This window comes from Bos indicus, chromosome 21 (genome assembly GCF_029378745.1).
Source record: "Bos indicus isolate NIAB-ARS_2022 breed Sahiwal x Tharparkar chromosome 21, NIAB-ARS_B.indTharparkar_mat_pri_1.0, whole genome shotgun sequence".
NCBI classification, from domain to species: Eukaryota; Metazoa; Chordata; class Mammalia; order Artiodactyla; family Bovidae; genus Bos; species Bos indicus.
The window spans coordinates 24,775,258-24,796,027 of NC_091780.1; the positions used below are offsets into that span (position 1 = coordinate 24,775,258).

The window sequence follows — 20,770 nt, forward strand, 5'->3', positions numbered from 1 at the left end:
TTCTTTATTTTATTGGAGCATAATTGCTTTACGATGTTGAGTTAGTTTCTGCTGTACAATGAAGTGAATCAGCTATAGGTACACACACATCACCTCTGTCTTGGACCTCCTTCCCACCCCACCCCCCACCCCACCCCTCTAGGTTATTAACATAGAGCATCCAGCTGAGTTCCCTGTGCTATCCAGCAGCTTCCCACTAGCTATCTATTTTACACATGGTAGTTTCACTTTCATGCACTGGAGAAGGAAATGGCAACCCATTCCAGTGTTCTTGCCTGGAGAATCCCAGCGACAGAGGAGCCTGGTGGGCTGCAGTCTATGGGGTCACACAGAGTCGGACACAACTGATGCGACTTAGCAGCAGCAGAGTATATATGTTAATGGTGACAGAGTTTAAAATGTCTGGACTGCTACTAAACTGACAACATTTTTTAGGAATATCAAATGCTGGTGGCTATACAGTGAGAGGGGCTTCTTTGGTAGCTCAGGTATTAAAGATTATACACCTGCAATGCAGGAGACTTGGGTTCGATCCCTGGATAGGGAAGATCCCCTGAAGAAGGGAATGGCAATCCATTCCATTAGTCTTGCCTGGGAAATCCCATGGACAGAGGAGCCTGATGGGCTACAGCCCACGGAGTTGCAAAGAGTCAGACGAACACACACACACACACAGTGAGAAGGGCACTCTCCTAAGTCACAAGTGGGAGTGTGAACAGGCACAACTTGGTAATTAAGAAAAATATTTGTGAATAAACATGTTGAAGATTTTATTATTTACCCTAAAAAACTAAAAAGCAACCAAGAGGCAAGATCACAAAATAGGGAAGCAGGGTTCAATCTTAGCTGACACCTGGACCCATTATTCCTCTTCAGGAAAGAATGAGCTCTGTGAACAAAAACAGCTAGACAAGGAGTTGGTGAGTTCCTGAAGACAAAGATCAGTAAAAGCAAAGGGGGGAAATAAAGACACAGACCATTCTCCTCTAGAACTAAACAGGAATTAGTGTGGGGAATGAGGAGACAGAAAGAATCGATGAAGAAAGAAAAGGGATACAGGAGAACAACACTACTTAATGCAGAGAATAAAATTCACTGTCCAGTATTCACAGAAGTTTAGAAAAAATGAATTGTTAAATATGCTTGCCACATTCATAAAATGGACCACTTCGAAACTGAGCATTTAAAAACTTAAAACTTTACAGGCTGCATACTCTGGGGGGAAAAAAGATCAGAAATTAAAGCAAAATAATTTACAAATTTGTTTGAAAAATGACAAAATACTTCCTTTTCCTCTGTCCTATAAAATTTCTAACTTAAAAAAAAATATATATGTGTATTTATTTATTTATTTGGCTGTGCTAGGTCTTAGCTTGCAGCATGTAGGATTTTTAGTTGCAGCATGCCAAATTTTAGCTATGGCATAAAGGACCTAGTTCCGTAGTTCCATGCCAAATTTTAGCTATGGCATAAAGGACCAGGGATTGAACCCAAGCCCCTTTCATTGAAAGCACAAAGTCTTAGCCCCTGGACCATCAGGGAAGTCCAAAAAAATTTTGACTTTTGTTTATATGGAAGGCTTCCAGGAAAAAGTAAATTACCAAAACTGATTAAAGAAGCAGGAGAAAACCTGAATAATCCAATAATCACAGAAAAATGTTTAAAAAGTTGTCAAAGAACTACTTCCACCAAAAGGTCTTGGGTCGCATTTACTATCAAGGTAAAACTACCATTTATTTGCTTTCAAACCTTCCAAGAATAGGTTATTCCTGTGCTATATAAACTGATCCAGAAAAGGAAAAAATGATGGAAAATGTTCCAATCCACTTTACAAAGTTAACAAAAATTTTGATATTAAAAACCTGGGAAATATAGCACCAACCAACATTACTTATGAACACAGATGTAGTACTTTTCAACAAAATATTTGCAAACCAAATCCAGCTGAATATTAAAAAGGCAGTATGTCATGGCCAAGTACAGTTAATGCCGGGAACACAAGGAGGATTCAGTATTAGAAAACCTATTAATATGATTCATCATGGTAGAAGGTCAGAGGAGGAGAAGAATATGATCATCTAGATAGCTCTGAAGAACCTTAATAACCAATTGTGTTGGAAATTGTAGCTTTAAATGAAAACCACTGGCAATAGTTGGTTCAGTGAGGGGACATAGCACCCCAGGAAAGCAGGCTACACTAGGTGACGGCCAACCAGAATTTAAAAGCTGTGCTAGGAGCCTCATTTTTCAACTCCCTCCTTCCAGCCAAATATCAGAGGAGGAGACCAACATGCACAAAAGTAACCCTCGAATGGGGACTCTGAACTAAGGCACTGTTTGTTTCTTTCAAACTGTAAACACAGTGCATTAATCGGCGGTGAAATTCACTGGGTCTTAGCCAGCCATTTTTTCATAGAATCACTTGGAATGGAATGGATATAAAAGATAAATACCATAGTGAACCACTCATGGAAAGAATTAGCATGGTTTTCTGAAACTTTTGTTCCAGAAATATGAATGCATAGATATATACATCAATTGAGTCATGATGTTAAATGCACTTTGACAGACATAGAGAACAAATGTATGGACACCAAGGAGGAAGAGGAGGCGGGTGGAGTGGGAGACTGGGACTGACATACACTACTATATATAAAATAAATAACTAATGAGAACTACTGTACAGAAAAGGGAACTCTACTCAGTGCTCTGTGGTGACCTAAATGGGAAGGAAATCCGAAAAAAGAGGAGATATATGTATACATATGGCTGATTCACTTTGCTGTACAGTAGAAACCAATACAACACTGTAAAGCAACTATATTCCAATTAAAAAAAAACTTTCAAAAATAAAAAGTTTTTTTTAAATAAAATGCACTTCCTCCTGTGGGCTACAATTAAAAAGCTGAAGTAACACTGAACTAGGGGATTAAGAGGAATCAATTTTTAAATTTCTACTTGCTACAGACTAAAGTTTAGGGCTAGAGTTAAAATTATGAGTGAGACAGAGAAGGCTGAGCACTGAAGAATTGATGCTTTTGAAATGTGGTGCTGGAGAAGACTCTTGAGAGTCCCTTGGACTGCAAGGAGATCAAACTAGTCAACCCTAAAGGAAATCAGTCCTGAATATTCATTGGAAGGACTGATGCTGAAGCTCCAATACTCTGGCCACCTGATGCGAAGAGCTGACTCACTGGAAAAGACCCTGATGCTGGGAAACACTGAAGGCAGGAGGAGAAGGGGACGACAGAGCATGAAATGATTAGACAGCATCACCGACTCAACAGACATGAATCTGAGCAAACTCCAGCACGCCAGAGGAGCCTGGCGTGCTGTGGTCCACAGGGGCTCAAAAAGTCAGACACGACTTAGCAACTAAACAACAATGACAAGACAGGGGGGAAGGTGTCATAACCTCCCACTCTAATAGGCACACCTACCTCATGACGTAAAGCCACTAGCTTCACGTCATGAGGTGAGACCTGGCTACAGTTCCTCATTACTGAGACTCTTCCCAATTCAGGAATATTAGTTTGTGATGGTGGTGTCAGTGTAGCTACTGAAGCTTACTCTCTGGCACTATCTTATCTCAAGGCAAAACCTGGCTTTACCAGATTAGGATAGACTACTCAAAAATATTCACTCCCACCCTTACCCCACACATACAGACAATCTCTAAGAGAGGAGCATACTTTCCCACTCTAATAATTTTGTTGGGATTTTTTGGGGGGAAGGCTTATAATTTAGGCAGCTTTATCTTTCTAAATTAATTTTTATTGGCGTATAGTTGTTTTACAAAGTTGTTCCTGATGCACAGCAAAGTGAATCAGCTATACATATACATATATCCCCTCTTTTTTGGATTTCTTTTCCATTTAGGTCACCACAGAGCATTAAGTAGAGTTTCCAGTGGTATACAGTAGGTTCTCACTAGTTATCTACTTTATACATAGTAGTGTATATATGTCAATCCCAACCTCCCCATTCATCCCACCCCCAGCTCCCCTTCTGGTGTCCATACATTCTCTATGCTGTCTATTCTGTGTGTTCTCTATGTCTGTGTCTCTATTTATGCTTTGCAAATAAGTTCATCTGTACCATTTTTCTAGATTTCACGTATAAGCAGTATTATACAATATTTGTTTTTCTCTTTCTGACCTACTTCACTCTGTATGAAACTCTCTAGGTCCACCCACATTTCTCAAAATGGCACTACGTCATCCTTCTTGTGGCTGAGTAATATTCCATTGTATTCCATTGTATATATATACATATACCAATCTTCTTTATCTAGCCCACTCCAATAATTTTGGGCTTGGCCATATAACCTGCTCTGTCCTTCACTCTGACAGTCTTCTACATGAGTTGCTTTGGCCAGTGGGATTTTACAGAAATGACGTAAGTAGAATGCATAAGGAAAACCCTTGTACTCTTGGACTTGGTTTCATGTGTCTCTTTCATCACCAGGAAAAGAACATGCTCTTCTTAGCCTGCTAGTCTGATGAGAAAGATGGCAGACATGTGGGGCAGAGCCTCATTAAAAGAGAATCCCTGTTGGAACAGAACCCTCACAAGACTGATGCATACAAAGTTTTAAAAATAGAAACAAATATAAGAAAAATGCAATCAACGAACATGTATCACTAGATAAATTACTCCAAAGAAATTATAAAGAATCTGATCTTGCTTTTAAAAAGTTCAAGAAGTAATACAAGAGTTAAAAAAAATTTTTTTTTCTATTGCAACATTGTAAAGCAATTATATTCTGATTTTAAAAAATAAATACAAGTAAACATTTTAAGATGAAAGAAGAAGTGAGTTTAGCAAAAAAATGGCAAAAATAAAAACATCACAGATTTGAAGAGCACACTAAAATAAAAAAACCTTTCTGGAAACACATGTACATGCTTATGAAGGTTAAAAATTATCTATATCATGTCCAGATGAAAATATGGACCTCAGGATAAGGACGAAATCATGTACATATCATGGCAGAAAAGTGAGACACAAACAAAGGTTAAAAATCAGATTGGCCCCAAGTTCTCTTCAGTAAAACTCTAATCAGTGCCCAAAAGTGCAGCAGCAAGATTTACAAAGACCTGAAGAAAAAGTGAGAAAAGTTTTATTTGATTATGTTGTTGAATTTTTTATGTTCTTATTGAGAAATATTAACTATACGTTTGTTAGATGTCCTTTGTTACCATTTATTTTTAATTGTGTGTGTTTTCTAGTTCATCTCCGAGAGTACTCATTCTGTACCCAAAGCATGTCCCCAGTTGCTTATTGCACTGCATTCACTTATTTCTGTCCTAGGATCGACTGTTTGCTGAAGAACAGCAGAAGGACATGAGGTGTGAGACAGGGAATGAACCAGACTAGTCAACAGCTTCCATACCGCATTGTTGCCCGACTCTGTCTCTTATTAAAGATGCTCTTTCCTTTTCTCTAGAGTCACATCTTCCTTTTATTTTCAACATTCAACAGTTGTGAGATTCTCAAGAAACCCCCTGGGACTTCCTTGGTGGTCCAGTGGTTAAGAATTGGCCTTGCCATGAAGGGGACCCAGGTTTGATCCTTGGTCGGGGAACTAAGACCCCACATGACTTGAGACAATGAGCAGCAAGGAAGAACCTGTGTGCCACAGCTGTCTCAATGCAGCCAAATAAATAAATAAATATTTTAAAAACAGAAAGAGACTTCTAGAGTAGGTAACTTGAAAATTTTAAATGTCAGTTCATAAAAAAAAACATAAATAAAATGAAAATATTAATGATACAACAGAGAAATCATTTGTAATATATTAGGGACAAAAGACTAATATTCTTTATCTATAAAAGGCACACACGGGTTAATGAGAAATTCTTAGTTGAAAAATGGGCAAAAATATGAAAATAAAATCTTTTATTCTATTTCTAATGCCTCAGAGACCCTACACAAAAGCAGTAATACAAATGGCCCTAAAATATTTTTAAGAATCTCTCACTACTAAGATTTCCTTGAATCACTGCGAAGATGACATTTTTATAGATGCTTTCTAAAAGGCAATTTAAAAAAATTATTTATTCATTTGGCTGTGCTGAGTCTTGGTTGTGACACAAGCTGTCTGCAGTCTTCATTGTGACATGCGGTATATTTAGTTGTGGCATTTGGGATCTATGTCCCCGACCAGGGATCAAACATGGACCCCTGCACTGGGAGCTTACAGTCTTAGCCACTGAACCACCAGGGAAGTCCCATGAAAAGCAATTTGATAGCATAAATCAAACTGCACCTGGTTTTTGACCCCAAGATTTTGCTTCAACAAACACATTTTCCTAGAAATGTATTCAAAGAAAATAATCACAAATATGAGCAAAGAGGATCTGCAAACATATTTTCATAGCAGCATTATTTGCAACTTCAAAAAAACTAATGAAGTTAAATGTTCAGCAGTAAAGAATTCATTAATAAAATATAGCACACCAAATGATGCAACATTATGAAGACATTAAATATTATTATAATGTGATAATAAATATAAAAATATCGAATACATAGAAATATGTCTTATATTGTTAAATCTTTACAAAGTTATCCAAATACAGTGTAATCACTTTTTAAAAGATACGTATATATGCTACTACTAAGAATATTGGAAATATATACAACAAAATCCTAACAGCTATCAGAATGAAAGGTGATTTTATTCATCTTTGTCCTTTCCTGTATTTTCCACATTTTTTTTATGAGTATGTTTCGTGCTTTTAAATCAGGAGAAAAAAATGGAAATTTCAAAAGAGAGAGTGAAGGGAATTCAGAGTCCTTTAATACTAATGAGTTTTTATTAATAAAATACTTATTCTTCCTTTTTAAAATAGTTTTTTTCAACATAACATGCTATTATATTTATAAATGAAGGCTTAGGGAACAAATGCATTTCTGAGTATTTGACCACAATAATTTATAGCATACATTGGCTGGAGCTGTTCAGTGCTGACAAATTCCAGAAAGTAATTGCATAAAATATTTGGAGAGGAAATTGCTTTATGCTTCCATGCTATTTATGGAAATTAGCATCTTTGTAAAAATAAACTGAGAGCAATCACAATCATAGACCTTGAAATGTGGTTTCCATAAGATGTTAGCTTTGCTGCTTTAAGACCCATTAGCAATGTGGAAGGGAAACACTGCCTGCTTTTTTTTTTTTTTCCTGTTATGAAACTGTTGCATATAATTGGTTTTTTCCTCTTGGATCCTTAATCCCTCCCTTTCTCCTGACTGCTTCCCTTTGGAATGCATATGGACTGAAGTATTCATTTTGCTCCTTAAAACCTTTCTAATGATCCTGTTCCTTTCTCAAAGAGTATTACCTATTTTCTTTATTCAGTGCCTCACCTTTTGCAATTTACAGCTTGCCCCAAAACGACTCCTTCAAACATAACTGACAATTTCTGAAGATTGGGGTGAATTTTCACCCCGCTGTGTTCCTAAAGCAAGCTCCAAACCTAAAGGAATCTTCCATACTTCCTTTGTTCTCTCTCAATCCCACATAATCACTAGCCAAATTCTATCCCTTCAGGCTCTAAAATGGTGCCCAGAATCACACCCTCTGGTCAACGACTAACTCCCCCACCCCTCTCCCCACTTAAGTCCCATCTCCCACCCCATGTACTCTTGTGAACAGTTAAAGTTTTCATCATTACCAACCTGCACTGGTACAAGCAACATCCCAAGTATCTCTGACTTGAATGCGCTCCTAGTGGTCCAATGGAGTCATTCTAACATTTTTAAAATATTTATTTATTTAGTTCTTTGGCTGTGCCAGGTCTTAGTTGCAGCACATGGGATCTGGGATATTTAGTTGCAGCATGCAAACTCTTCGTCGTGGTATGCGAGGTCCAGTTCCCCAACCACGGATTGAATCCGGACCCCCTGCATTGGGAGTGTGGAGTCTTAGCCACTGAACCAGCAGGGAAGTCCCTCCAACAGAGTCTTAATAGCGTCTTTCCCATCACCTCCTGATCAACACCCAAGGCTTCAGTACTGCCCATTGAGCCAAGCCCTCTTTATCATTTATTTATTTAGCATGCTCGGCAAGGTCCTCTCCAGTTAACCACAGATTAACATCCTACTTCATACTCCATGCTGTCAAATATCTTACTCTTCAAATTTAGTGTCAGTGGAAACCAAGAGGACAAAACCGAATGAAGAACCATTTCTGAGATGGAAAAAGGGAAATTGAGGGGTATGGGTCAGGGGCAACAGAGAAGAAGGTCTCCAGAGAGATCCCGGGAGTCTGGGTCAAATGAGCAGAACACGGAGAATCTGGGCACTGAGACAGAGCTGGGTGGGTGGGGAAGACTTCTGTTTAGGAAGTATTTTCACCTAGTCAAGGCTATGGTTTTTCCTGTGGTCATGTATGGATGTGAGAGTTGGACTGTGAAGAAGACTGAGCACCAAAGAATTGATGCTTTTGAACTGTGGTGTTGGAGGAGACTCTTGAGAGTCCCTTGGACTGCAAGGAGATCCAACCAGTCCATTCTGAAGGAGATCAGCTCTGGGATTTCTTTGGAAGGAATGATGCTAAAGCTTAAACTCCAGTACTTTGGCCACCTCATGGGAAGAGTTGACTCATTGGAAAAGACTCTGATGCTGGGAGGGATTGGGGGCAAGAGGAGAAGGGGACGACAGAGGATGAGATAGCTGGATGGCATCACTGACTCGATGGACGGGAGTCTCAGTGAACTCTGGGAGTTGGTGATGGACAGGGAGGCCTGGAATGCTGTGATTCATGGGGTCGCAAAGAGTCAGACACAACTGAGTGACTGATTTGATCTTATCTGAGGCCTCCAAGGGATATCCTGGTGGAAGCATGCATCAGTTCATGGATATATGAATCTGCAGCTCATGGAAGAGGCAGGCGGAAACCTCTCAGAGATACTGGGCCTCTTCCATTTTAGTGAGGTCACCAAGAAGAAAGGAAGAAAGAAAGAGAGAGAAGAAGGGAGGGAGGGAGGAAGAAAGAAAGGGAGAGAGAGAAAAAAAATGAGGGAGGGATGGAGGAAAGGAGGAAGGAAGGAAGAGAGAGAGAACAAGAGAGAGAGGAAGAAAGAGAAAGGAAGAAGGAAGGAAGGGAGAAAGAGAAAAGGAGGGAGGGAGGAGAGGGGAAAGGAAGTCATCAAAATTGTGTTTTATTTCCAATGTTTACATTTAACAGTTGATGTAAAAATACACACTTTTTTATCTTTTTGATGTATATATAATCCTATTTGAAGAGAATATTAAAAGCCTATCTTTGAAAGCCTGAATCACTATGAGACCTGGCTCCTCAGATGATAATCCCAGGCAGGAGCCTCTGGAGAGAAAAACCAGCAGTGATTGAGGCTGCCCAGGGAGAGCATGTGGACAGAGAACAGGGCAAACAGCAGAACTCTGGAACTAAGTAGCTTTTAGAAAGAGTCAGAAACAAAACGATGACTCAGATGGTAAAGAATCCGCCTGCCAGTGCAGGAGACGCTGGTTCAGTCCTCGAGTCAGGAATATCGCCTGGAGGAGGGAATAGCAACCCACTCCAGTATTCTTGCCTGGGAAATCCCACGGACAGAGGAGCCTGGTGGGCTATAGTCCATATGGTTGCAAAGAATCAGAAATCCATGCATTCAAATAAGTGATCAAAAATGTTCACTTGCTGTTGCTATTGTTTAGTTGCCAAGTCGTGTCTGACTCTTTGTGATCCCGTGGGCTGTAGCTTGCAAGGCTCCTCTGTCCACGGAATTCTCCAGGCAAGAATACTGGAGTGGGTTGCCATGCTCTCCTCCAGGGTATCTTCCCGACGACCCAGGGATCGAACCTGTGTCTCTTGCATTGGCAGGCAGATTCTTTACCACTGCAGCACCTGGGAAGCCCCAGCCCTAGGACTTGAACCAATTAAAATCGGTTCTATCAATTAAAATTGGTATCTATCAAAATAGTCACAGGGACCTTTCTCAATGCCGAAACACTGGAACTTAGGAGGCAGAGCAGATGACAAAGAGGATCTAAGTATCCACATTCTACAGGGAACTACCAGGCTTTCCCTGGGGGTCCAGTGGTTAAGATTTGCCTTCCACTGCAGGGGGCGCAGGGTCAATCCCTCATCAGGAAGCTAAGGGCCCACATGCCTTGTGGCCAAAAAACCAAAACATAAAACAGAAGCAATATTATAACAAATTCAATAAAGACTTTTTAAAAAATGGCCCACATCAAAAAAAAATCTTTTAAAAAAAGTATAAGAAAAAATAAAGAGAACTACCAACATAAGGTGGATCTCACCCTTAGAGTTCCTTAAGAAGGATACCAGCCACCACCCTACTCCTTCCCCTCTAAGACGGAGAACTGAGATGCACTGAAGAAAAAAAAAGAATCACTCCTAGAGATCGGGGATCCCTGCAAGGAGGGACTGTCAATCCACTCCCCAGGTGGGCATCAGCTTAGACTGGATCCACTGATCTGTCCTGGCAGAGACAGACTGGAGAACTGAAGGGAGCTGGCCAGACAGGGAGGAGGCAGCGCTGGAGCAGCCCCTACCCCCAGCATCTGCACAGAACGGATGCGAACACTGTAGCCCCCCAGGCATATCTGTCATGGAATTCTCCAGGCAAGAATACTGGAATGGGTTCCCATTTCATTCTTCAGAGGATCTTCCCAACCCAGGGATCAAACCTGAGTCTCCTGTGTCTCCTGCATTGGCAGGCAGATACTTTACCACTGAACCACCAGGGAAGCCCATGGATCAAGTGGTCAACACCAAAGGATCTGGATTCAAACCATTCTGCCAGCATCCACTCAACTGGGCTGCCTGGAAGAGGATCCCAGCAGTATGAGACAAGCCAGAGCTGGGCCTCCTGCTTCAGAAAAGGCAGGCGCTGCAGAACCCTCTGAAGAACTCACATGTGCCACCCAGAAGGGGCAGAGAGTCAATGAGAGCCGGACAGATGATGACAAGGACCACACAGTGGCATCAAGTTGAGTTAAGAGCTGTTTGCCCTTCTCCCCATCCCCTCACCTTGCTTCCAACTTCAGGAAAGCTGGACCCAGAATAACTAAAAGGAAGAAAGATCTCCAAACCAGTCCTCACCACTGGTTGAGGTGAGAGGAGAATGGATCCCAGTACAACCCCACTTCAGTTACCTAGAGCCCTGTGTTAAGGCTAGACTAGACAGAAGGGAGATGAGATTTAAATAAAGTGGGGAATTGAAATTTTAAATTGGACTGGACTTTTAATAAATGCAGGGTTTCTCTGGTGATCCAGTGGTTGAGAATCCCCCTGCCAATGCAGAGGACACAAGTTCAATCCCCAGTCCAGGAAGATCCCACATGCTGTAGAGCAACTAAATCCGTGTGCCACAACTACTGAGTCTATTCTCTAGAGCCTGGGAGCAGCAACAACTGAAGCCCATGGACCCTAAAGCCTGTGCTCCACAAGAGAAGCCACTGCAATGAGAAGCCCGCATACCACAACTAGAGAATAGCCTGTGTACAGCAACAGAGACCCAGCACAGCCAAAAAACTAAAAATTAAATAAATAAAAATTAAAAAAAAATAAATGCAAGTGAATTTACCCAAGAGTGCACAGAGGCATGGAAACAGATTGGATTTGGCCAAGCATAGCTGAAGCCCATGACTGGCTTTGTGTTTATAACTGCCTGAGCTGAGACTTCTCAATGAAGAAGGCTGAAAGCGGGTTGGAACAGCAGCAGCTGTCTTCTCAGGGAAGATCTGGGTCCCTGAGGAGAAGGCTCAGAGCAACAGGAAGCATCCAGGGCCAGGGCATGACAGGAAGAGGGGAGGCCTCTCCAGCTGCCTGACTGAAGGGAACAGCGAGCTCCTCCAGAAATGGTCAAGAGCGAGTTAGGAAAACACAAGGCTGCGGACCTCATGGCTTGCTCTGCAATCTATCACGATTATTGTGGTCAGTGATTATAAAGGCTTCAGTTTTAGCTGATTCAATAAAGATAATCTAGTTTTTATTAAGTGAATTGGCACATCCCTTCCTCCTTGCATCTCAGCCTCACAGGGCTGTTAACTCTCCATCAGCCAACTGCAGCAAAGCCCACGTGCAGCAAAGAAGACCCAATGCAGCCAAAAAAAAAAAAACAAACCCAGAATGATTCATTCAGTTCAGTTCAGTCGCTCAGTCGTGTCTGACTCTTTGCTACCCCATAAGCTGCAGCAGGCCAGGCTTCCCTGTCCTTCACTATCTCCTGGAATTTGCTCAGATTCATGTCTATTGAGTCTGTGATGCCATCCAACCATCTCATCCTCTGTTCTACCCTTCTCCTCCCACCCTCAGTCTTTCCCAGCATCGGGGTGTTTTCCAGTGAGTCAGCTGTTCATATCAAGTGGCCAAAGTACTGGAGCTTCAGTTTCAGCATGGTGGTGGCAGCACTTATAAGGAAGAGTGAAAGTGAAGTCGCTCAGTCGTGTCTGCTGACTCTTTGCAACCCCATGGACTGTAGCCTACCAGGCTCCTCCCTCCATGAGATTGTCCATGCAAGAGTACTGGAGTGGGTTGCCATTTCCTCCTCCAGGGGATCTTCCCAACCCAGGGATCAAACCCAGGTCTCCCGCATTGTAGGCAGACGCTTTTACTGTCTGAGAGAGACTAAAGACGGCCCCAAGGGGACTTTCCTGGCTGTCCAGTGATTAATTAAGACTCTGTGCTTCCAATGCAGGCAGCATGGGTCCAATCCCTGGTCAAGGAACTAAGATCTTACATACCATGTGGTGTGGCCCCCCAAAAAAATTTTTTTTATTTTTAAAAGAAGACTCCAAGGGTCCCCCAAACAACCAAATCCTCAGAGGAGAGGCAGCTTTGAAACAAATCCAGGCTGATACTACAGAGATAACCAAGTATCCAACCCTCCCACAGGAGCAGAAACTGATCTAGCCTTCACTGTAACATTCACCCAGGCCCTGTGATGGGACCACCCACAGCTGCAGGAACCTTCCCTGAGAAGGTCAAGTCCCACCTCCATGCCTCTGCAGCATTCTCCCTTCTCAGCTGATGCCTCTTGGGTGCCCCCTACAGTTCCCCAACAGAAATTACAGGCACTTCGCTTGTTTGAAGGACATCAAATCAGTCGATCCTAAAGGAAATCAACCCTGAATATCCACTGGAAGGACTAATGCTGAAGCTGAAGCTCCAATACTTTGGTCACTTGAGGCGAAGAGCCAACTCATTGGAAAAGACCCTGATGCTGGGAAAGATTGAGGGCAGGAGGAGAAGGGGACGACAGAGGATGAGATGGTTGGATGGCATCACCAACTCAATGGACACAAGTTTGAGCAAACTCTGGGAGACAGTGAAGGACAGGGAAGCCTAGCATGCTGCACTCCATGGGGTCACAGAGTCAGACATGACTCAGCGACTGAACGACAACAACATTTGTTTTAAAAGGTTAATATATCAAGGGTATTTACTACATGTTGTTGTTTAGTCAGTCAGTCAGTCATGTCTGACTCTTTGTGACCCCATGGACTGTAGTCCGCCAGGCTTCTCTGTCCATGGGATTCTCCAGGCAAGAATACTGGAGTGGGTTGCCATCTCCTCCAGGGGATCTTCCTGACCCAGGGATCAGACCCACATCTCCTATATTGGCAGGCGGATTCTTTACCTTTGAGCCACCTGGGAAGTCATGCCAGACAAATTTTTTTTCCGTTCACAATGGATTAACTCCTCTAGAAAATTCTGTGAGGTAGGCACCCCCTCTCTACAAATGTGGACACTGAGATGCAGAGATGTTTGTATAACAGGCCTTGAAGTGGTGCAGCTGGGATTCCAACAGCCGATGCTGCAAATGATAAAGACAACTAGCCTGAAATCTCCATTTACACTCCTGTGCACACACTGCCCCATACATGGAATCAACACTGCCAAGCCACACAGATATGGAAAAATCCAAAAGAGTTCAGTGAGTGATTCAAGCTGGGAAGACACTGCCTTTGGCCAAAGGTCAACAGACTGCCTCAAAGCTCATTTTAATTTTATAGGGTGGAAGAAAACAAAACGAAACCCTGTGCCATGAAGCCTCAGCCCCATTTGACCAGGAACAAATCTCTGTTTCAGATCTGATGAGATGGAAAAGAAAGTCTCCACCCACCATGCCCCAACCCTACACCTCGCTGACCACAGAAATCCTAAGATTACCCTGATAAGATTTACATCTGTTCTAATAAAAGCAATCTATTAAAATGTGGATGGGGTAGCATCAATAAAGTGAATAATGGGGGAGAAGCTGTACCTCACTAACCAGTTCTGTATGAGTCACAGAGATCATGGGACACTGGAGCTGAAAGGGGCCTTAGAAACACTAAATCCAAGAGTAAAATGCGAAGCAGAGAGGTCTGATTAATCTCTCTCAGGGTGTATCTCTTTATTTACGTGCACAAGTACATCTAAGAGATATTAGAGCCTTATTAAGCATCAGGTCCTTTGCCAGACCCTGCGAGTACAGAGGCCACTAAGCCATGTGATGACAAGTTACATGATCAGGGAGGGGCTGCCTTGTTCTAATTCACACTAGATACTGAATGGACCAGCATGTTCTAATTCACACAGGATGCAGTATGGGTTCGCAGCAGCTCTCAGGACAAAATACTTAGATGTGCTCTGCACTTCATTACTTTTTAAAGGTTTTATTGACGTGGACCATTTTTAAAGTCATCATTGAATTTGTTACAAAACTGCTTCTGTTTTATGTTTCGGTCTTTCAGTCACAGGGCATGTGGGATCCTAGCTCCCCTACCAGAGATCAGACCCACACCCCCTGCATTGGAAGGCGAAGTCCCAACCACTGGACAGCCAGGAAATCTTGCTCTGCATCTTCCCTGGTGGCTCAATCAGTAAAGAATCCACATACAATCCACATGCAATGCAGCAGACTGCCTGCAATGCAGGAGACTCGGGTTCGATGCCTGGGCTGGGACGATCCCCTGGAGAAGGGAATGACAACCCACTCCAGTATTCTTGCCTGAGAAATCCCATGAACAAAGGAGCCTGACGGGCTACAGTCCATGGAGTCGCAAAGAGTCGGACACGAGTTAGCGCCTAAATCATCAACAAACTGCTTGGCTGAATCCAGTCTACAAATATACTTGTCTGGCTTTCAACCCTTTAAAAACTGGGAGATCGCATAGGAGGTCTGGATAACCAGCTATCTTGAGCAACAATGTGATCCAGCAATCCTGAGTTTGCACTCTCATTTGGCAATGAAGGCTGGAGTTGAGTAGAGGCTGCCCTTAAGAGATGGAGAAGGTACCATCAACTTTGCCACAGTCTTAGCTATTCCCAATTGCCTCTCAGGCAAGGCAAGCTTCCTTCCTTTGTTGGCGTCTGCCCAGAAAGTATATGATGATACAGTGCTACAGCTGTCCCCCGCAGACTGGTGGGAAAGACAAGAGACTAAAGAAAGGCTGCATAAGGCAGGCATACTGGTGGCCTCCACTCCATCTTCCGGAGCCCGCAGGAGCTGGGCCGGGCCAGTTGCTGGCACAACCAGTGGTACAGTGGGCAGCTTTGCACTTGGCCTGTTGCTGGCATCCTCATCTGGATGTGGGGGCTGTGAGCCATGGGCCACTGCTGCCCTGCCCACCAGGTGCACCAGCCTCCTCACTGGACACTGGGCTTCTCCAACGAGCACCTCGTGCCCTTCCCCTCCAGCAATCCGAAAACCCAGATGGCCTCTACAGGACCCACCTGCTCGCCATGCTGCCCAGCCCCACCAGCCAAGTGGTCACCACTGACCCCAAGCTGCCTGTGGAGGCAGCGGCTGAGAACTGCGCCAAGAAGCTGAGACTGGCCTTCCTAAGGGATTCCATTCCAGTTTTCAATCTGTTGATTCTGGGTGTAGATCCCAATGGCAGCCCTCTGCTCACCCTTCCCAGACCCCAGTCTCTTGCATGATCAGGAATCATCCCCCAGCCACCTCAGCAGCACGGGACACTCACACTTCCCTGCTGAACACAGCTAGAACTGTCATCTTCGTGGCCAGTGGAGCAGGCAAGACAGCCATTCTAAAGCACATTTGGGAGGATGAGGAGGAAAACCAGTCTCCACCACCCTGGTCCAGCTTTGCACGGGAGAGGAAGAGGCAGCATCCCAACTCCTGACCTTGCCTCTCAAGAAGTATTCCACTTTGTAACCAGCACCAAGAGATGCTACAGCTGAGACTATGCACAGCCCAAGTAGGCAGAGGCCTTCAGGGGCTGGGACCCGCTGCCAGCTCACTACAGACTTTATTTTAGAAAAGCAGTGTTGTGCCAGTGGAAGCTGAAAGGGTGAGGCCACCAGTGCTGCCGGGGGCTCAGGCTATGTGCCGTGACTCTGGGTGACTCAGTTATTAGAAAGAGTATTTGTGTGTATAAAGAAAGAAAGAGGGAGGGAAAGGGGAAAAAAGGAAGACAGGGAGAAAGAAAGAGCAAAAAGAACTACAGAACAGTATGTGGTGATGGACGTACACACAGAATACTTATTTAGTGGCTGAACCAAGGCCAGAACCTGGGCTCTGCCCATTCATCATGCCCTGGCCTCCAGCAGCCGTGTGCCTCTCCAGGGCACATGCAGACAGCCATTCCAGACTGAAACAGAAAGGATCCATCGCAGCCCCAAGTCACCCCTTGTATATAGTATCCACTGTGGTATTAGGACTCAGAGAGGACGCAAGGGATTGAATTATTCTTACAGCTAAGGCAATGAGAAATATCATTTGCTGGAGGTAAGAAACAAAATTAGATTCTCTTTGGTATGCGATTAACATCAGTCAGACTACAACTTAGGTAATTTAGAATAATACTCCTAAGTAAACTGAGTAGCCCACCATTCCTCTTCCCCATCTTATTACCTGCAGGAGGGCAGAGTGCATGAAGACCAGCCACATTAGCAGCCACCAGGGGCTCTTCCGGGAAGCCATGGAGCTGGTCTCCTGGGGGTGTCTCACTTGTAGCCTAAAGAGGAGAAAAGATTTGGTTTCCATTCAGCTCCAGACCCAGCAGTGGCAACATTCATGACTTACCAGATCAACAGAGGGAGTAACCCTGAGCCCCACATACTGTCTTGGAAAGCTTTGTGTTGGCCCTGGATGGAGGTACCTACAGTAGAGTACAGGCTGTCTGGGGCTGTCTTTAGGAGGAGTCCATATCAAAGTCAGGAGGGCAGCTAGACCCGCCTGCACGGTGCAGCCCATACCTCCAGCCCTCCAAAAGCCAAGCCATCTCTGCACCAACCACTTCCCAGCCCATTTGTCAGCAGCAGGGTGTGGCTGTTGGCATCCGACTCAGGGAAGCCAGCGTGGAGCCAAGGGTTAGGGCACCTGCCAGCTTCTGCTACTTCAGGCACAAATAAGTCTAAGCCCTACTAAGCCAACCCAGAGAGGGGAAGGAACCTGCCTAAGATCACACCGCAAGACAGTGACCATTCTAGGACTGGTATGCAGGTCTTCTGCTAGTTCGAGGCTTTCCCCACCAGAAGACACCTTTCATCGTCCTCGGAGCCCCCGCCCTGCAGCCAAAGAGCTGAGTGAGGAGGGGTTCAGAGGGTACAGCCTTGGAGAAGCCAAAGAGCACAATCTCCTAAAGGTAGGTGAGAGCAAACCAGCGGGAGGCTGGAGGGCAGCGGGGGCTTTCCTCAGAGTCCTCCTGACGGTTTGCAGGGAAATCAGGATGGGTCGAGCCTGGAAAAGCCGAAAAGCCGAGGTCACCCTCGCCTCTCGCTTCGCCTCGCGGGCGCCTTGGCGAGCTGGTGTCCGGGGGCGGGTCGGTGGCTTCTCTCCATCTGGAGAAAGCATTAAGGGCCTGGCCTAATGCGATCCGCAAATGTGCTGCTGTTTCCGACCTGAGGCGGCGACTCTGGGCCGAAGGGAGGCGGCCAGTGCGGGGTCCTGGGACTGCGCGCCCGCCTCGCTCGTTCGCACCAGCCGTCCCCAGCGCGCACTCCTCCTCCGAGTATCCGCCGCCTGGCGGTCCCCGCACCCCCGCTGCGTCCCCGTCCCGCACGCCCACTGGCCGCGGCGGGCGCGTCGCGCAGCCCTTGGCGCTCTAGACGCTCGCAACCCGCTTGCCAAGCGGCCGGACCTTCCGACGCCCGAGCCCACTAGCTGCTGTCAGCCCGTTTTCTACCTAGAAAGCCCCCAATCCGAAGATTCCCCAAGTCGGTGGAGTTCCCTCACGCTCAAGCGTCCCCGAATGTCTCTCCCCTAAACCACTGGACCCCACGGAGCCTGCCTGGCCAGAGGTCTCCGAGCCTCGCCGAGCGCCCGGGTCCTGAAGTTCCCGGGAACCGAGTCGTGCCCTGCCGCTCGGAGCCCCTCAACCCCACTGCGCCGTCTTGCTCCCCAACACACCCGCGGTGGAAGAGCCTTCCCGCCCCCGGGCGACAAGCTCAGAGCACCCACCTGGCGCCACAGAAGCGTCCGGGACGTGCAGCCGGGCGGTGCGGGCTCGGCGCGCGCTGTGGAGAGGCGGACGGGAGCAGCCCGGTCCACACCTCGTGCGGGATCCGGGACCCGTACCTTCCCCGACGCCGGCCTCCAGCCCGCGGCGCCGCAGTCGCCGCCGCCGCCGCCGCCGAGAAGTTAAATGGGGCTGGGACGGGGGCCGCCCCGCCTCTACCGCCCCCTCCGGGCGTGCGGAGCGCGGCGCTGGCCCCGGCCCAGAAGCGGAGGGCGCGCGCCGCCACCTGCACCGCCCGGCAAGTGCACGGCGCGCCCGGGCGCCCGCCCGCCCTCGTGTCGACCCCGCGCCCTCCGCCCGTGCAGGGGACGCCGCGGGCTCGAAGGGAGCGTGTGAGAGGCGGGAGCCAGGCGGCTCGGAGCGCGCGGGGCTGCGGTGACGGCGAGACTCCGCTGGAACGCTCCTCCGCCCGCTTCCTGGAAGCCACTCCTCGCCCTGGGCCGGCCGCCAGGCGTGGTGCCAAGAGCCGGGACTGCCGACGCCGCCACCGCCGCCGCCGGCAGGCGCGCAGGGAAAGGCGGCCGCTGAGCTGCGAGCCAGCCGGGACGCCCCGCCTCAGCCGGAGCCGGGAGCGGGGATGCCATCGCCACCCCCCACCCCCAACCTCCCCGAGCCTCCGCCCGCCCCGCCCGGGCCCGGGCGCCGACTCTGCTAAGTCAGGCCCAGCGGCCACACGGAGGTTTGCCCGGAACCGCTGGCTCGTGCCTGCGAGCCTCCGGCGCTCCCGGCCAGGCATGACCAAAGTCAGAGACCAGTGGCCCCTCCCGGCCTGCCCGCCTTCACCTCCAGCGGCGCCCAGAGCGCACTCTGGGCCTGGGCCAGTGGACTCCGGTGAGCTCGCTCCTCACTCGGACCCTTGGCTACCAGGGACCACCAGCGACCTGGTGCCTCTTGCTATGAGCCGAGCTTGGGTAACAGAGCTGCGTAGCTGCCCAAACCCTGGGGTACCCAGGTCTGAGATTTGGGGTGGCGGTGTCAGGGACCTGGAGTGGGGTGAATTTCCTCTTGGAGGTGGTGAGAAGTAGGTGGACTGCTTGTCCCTAGCCTTGACCTAATCTCAGAGGTATGAATCCAAGGGCCTCGGGATGGCTTGAGAAGTCTCATTATGCCTGGGGCTAAGTCTTCACAGTCCCCATTTCCTTGGGTGCCTAGTGTGTGCCAGCCACATGCCAAGCTCTTCATGTGCAGCTCGTCTTCACAAGGGCCCCGTGGTGTTAGTAGCATTCTTCCCATTTCATGGGTGGGGAAGCTGAGACCCAAGGGACACATAACTTGTAGGCAGTGAGTTGCAAAGTCAGGGCTGGAGCCCGCATCTCCTTTCTCTAAAGGCTCCACTGTTCAGCCCTGAAGGTTGTCTCCTGCCTGTTCTGTGGTTGGTACCTTACAGGTGGTGGCAGAGCTTTACCCAGAGGAGCTGGTGCTGCCTGTCTACCTCCCTCATCTTCCCTTCCTTACTGTGGGAATTCCTCTGGCCCAGAGGAGGACCTCTGTCCCTCCACTCCAGGTAAAATGACTGGAATCTTTCGGGAAGTGAGCAGCGGACGTTCAGTGTGAAGGGGGCAGAGAGATGGTCACTAAGTGCAGGGGAGGCTGGGCTAAACCAGAAAGAATGCAGCCATGTACAATTGATTCTCCTTATTTGCCATGTCAGTTTTGTTCTCATAAAGTCAAAGGAAATTTAAAATGAATTTGGGAATACCAAACCATTGCTCCTGGGGAAAGCACAGGATTCAACTCCTGCCAGCCTCTGAGCTAAAAAGCTACCTGGTGGTTTAGACGGTAACGCGTCCACTTGCAATGCAGGAGACCTGGGTTCGATCCCTGGGGCAGGAAGAGCCCCTGGAGAAGGAAATGGCAACCCACTCCAGTATTCTTGCCTGGGAAATTCCATGGATGGAGGAGCCTGGTGGGCTACAGTCCATGGGGCCACCAAGAGTCAGACACGACTGAGCCTCTGAGCTACGTTCTTGTCAACTAATCAATACATAACATTAATTTATGTGTGTTTCCCCTTAAAAACATATTTGTTGTTATTCTTGTTGTTTAATCCCTAAGTCATGTCTGACTCTTCTGTGTCCCCATGGACTGTAGCCCACCAGGCTCCTCTGTCCATGGGATTCTCCAGGCAAGAATACTGGAGTGGGTAGCCATTCCCTTCTCCAGGGGATCTTCCTCACCCAGGGATGAAACCCACATCTCCTGCACCGCAGGAGGATTCTTTACCACTGGAGCCACCAGGGAAGCTCTAAAGACTTCTTAACATATATTATTCATTCATTAACCCTGAACCCACAACTTGTGCCCA

The 20,770-nt window shown here is 46.8% G+C and overlaps 1 protein-coding gene and 1 pseudogene across 2 annotated transcripts in view; one reads left to right on the forward strand and one right to left on the reverse strand.

Moving 5' to 3' along the window:
• The window catches only part of ADAMTSL3 (ADAMTS like 3), a 380,959-nt gene extending 362,011 nt beyond the window's left edge, over nucleotides 1-18,948 (reverse strand). For both annotated transcript variants that reach the window (XM_070775206.1, XM_070775210.1), the window contains exons 1-2: nucleotides 18,408-18,948; nucleotides 16,860-16,962 (exon numbers count right to left, since the gene is read on the reverse strand). In XM_070775206.1, coding sequence (XP_070631307.1) covers nucleotides 16,860-16,928 — 69 coding nt within the window. In that variant the 5' untranslated portion in view covers nucleotides 16,929-16,962; nucleotides 18,408-18,948. The remainder of the gene's footprint in view (nucleotides 1-16,859; nucleotides 16,963-18,407) is intronic.
• On the forward strand, nucleotides 15,588-16,160 carry LOC109575102 (6-phosphogluconolactonase pseudogene; annotated as a pseudogene).
• Nucleotides 18,949-20,770: the final 1,822 nt, after the last annotated feature.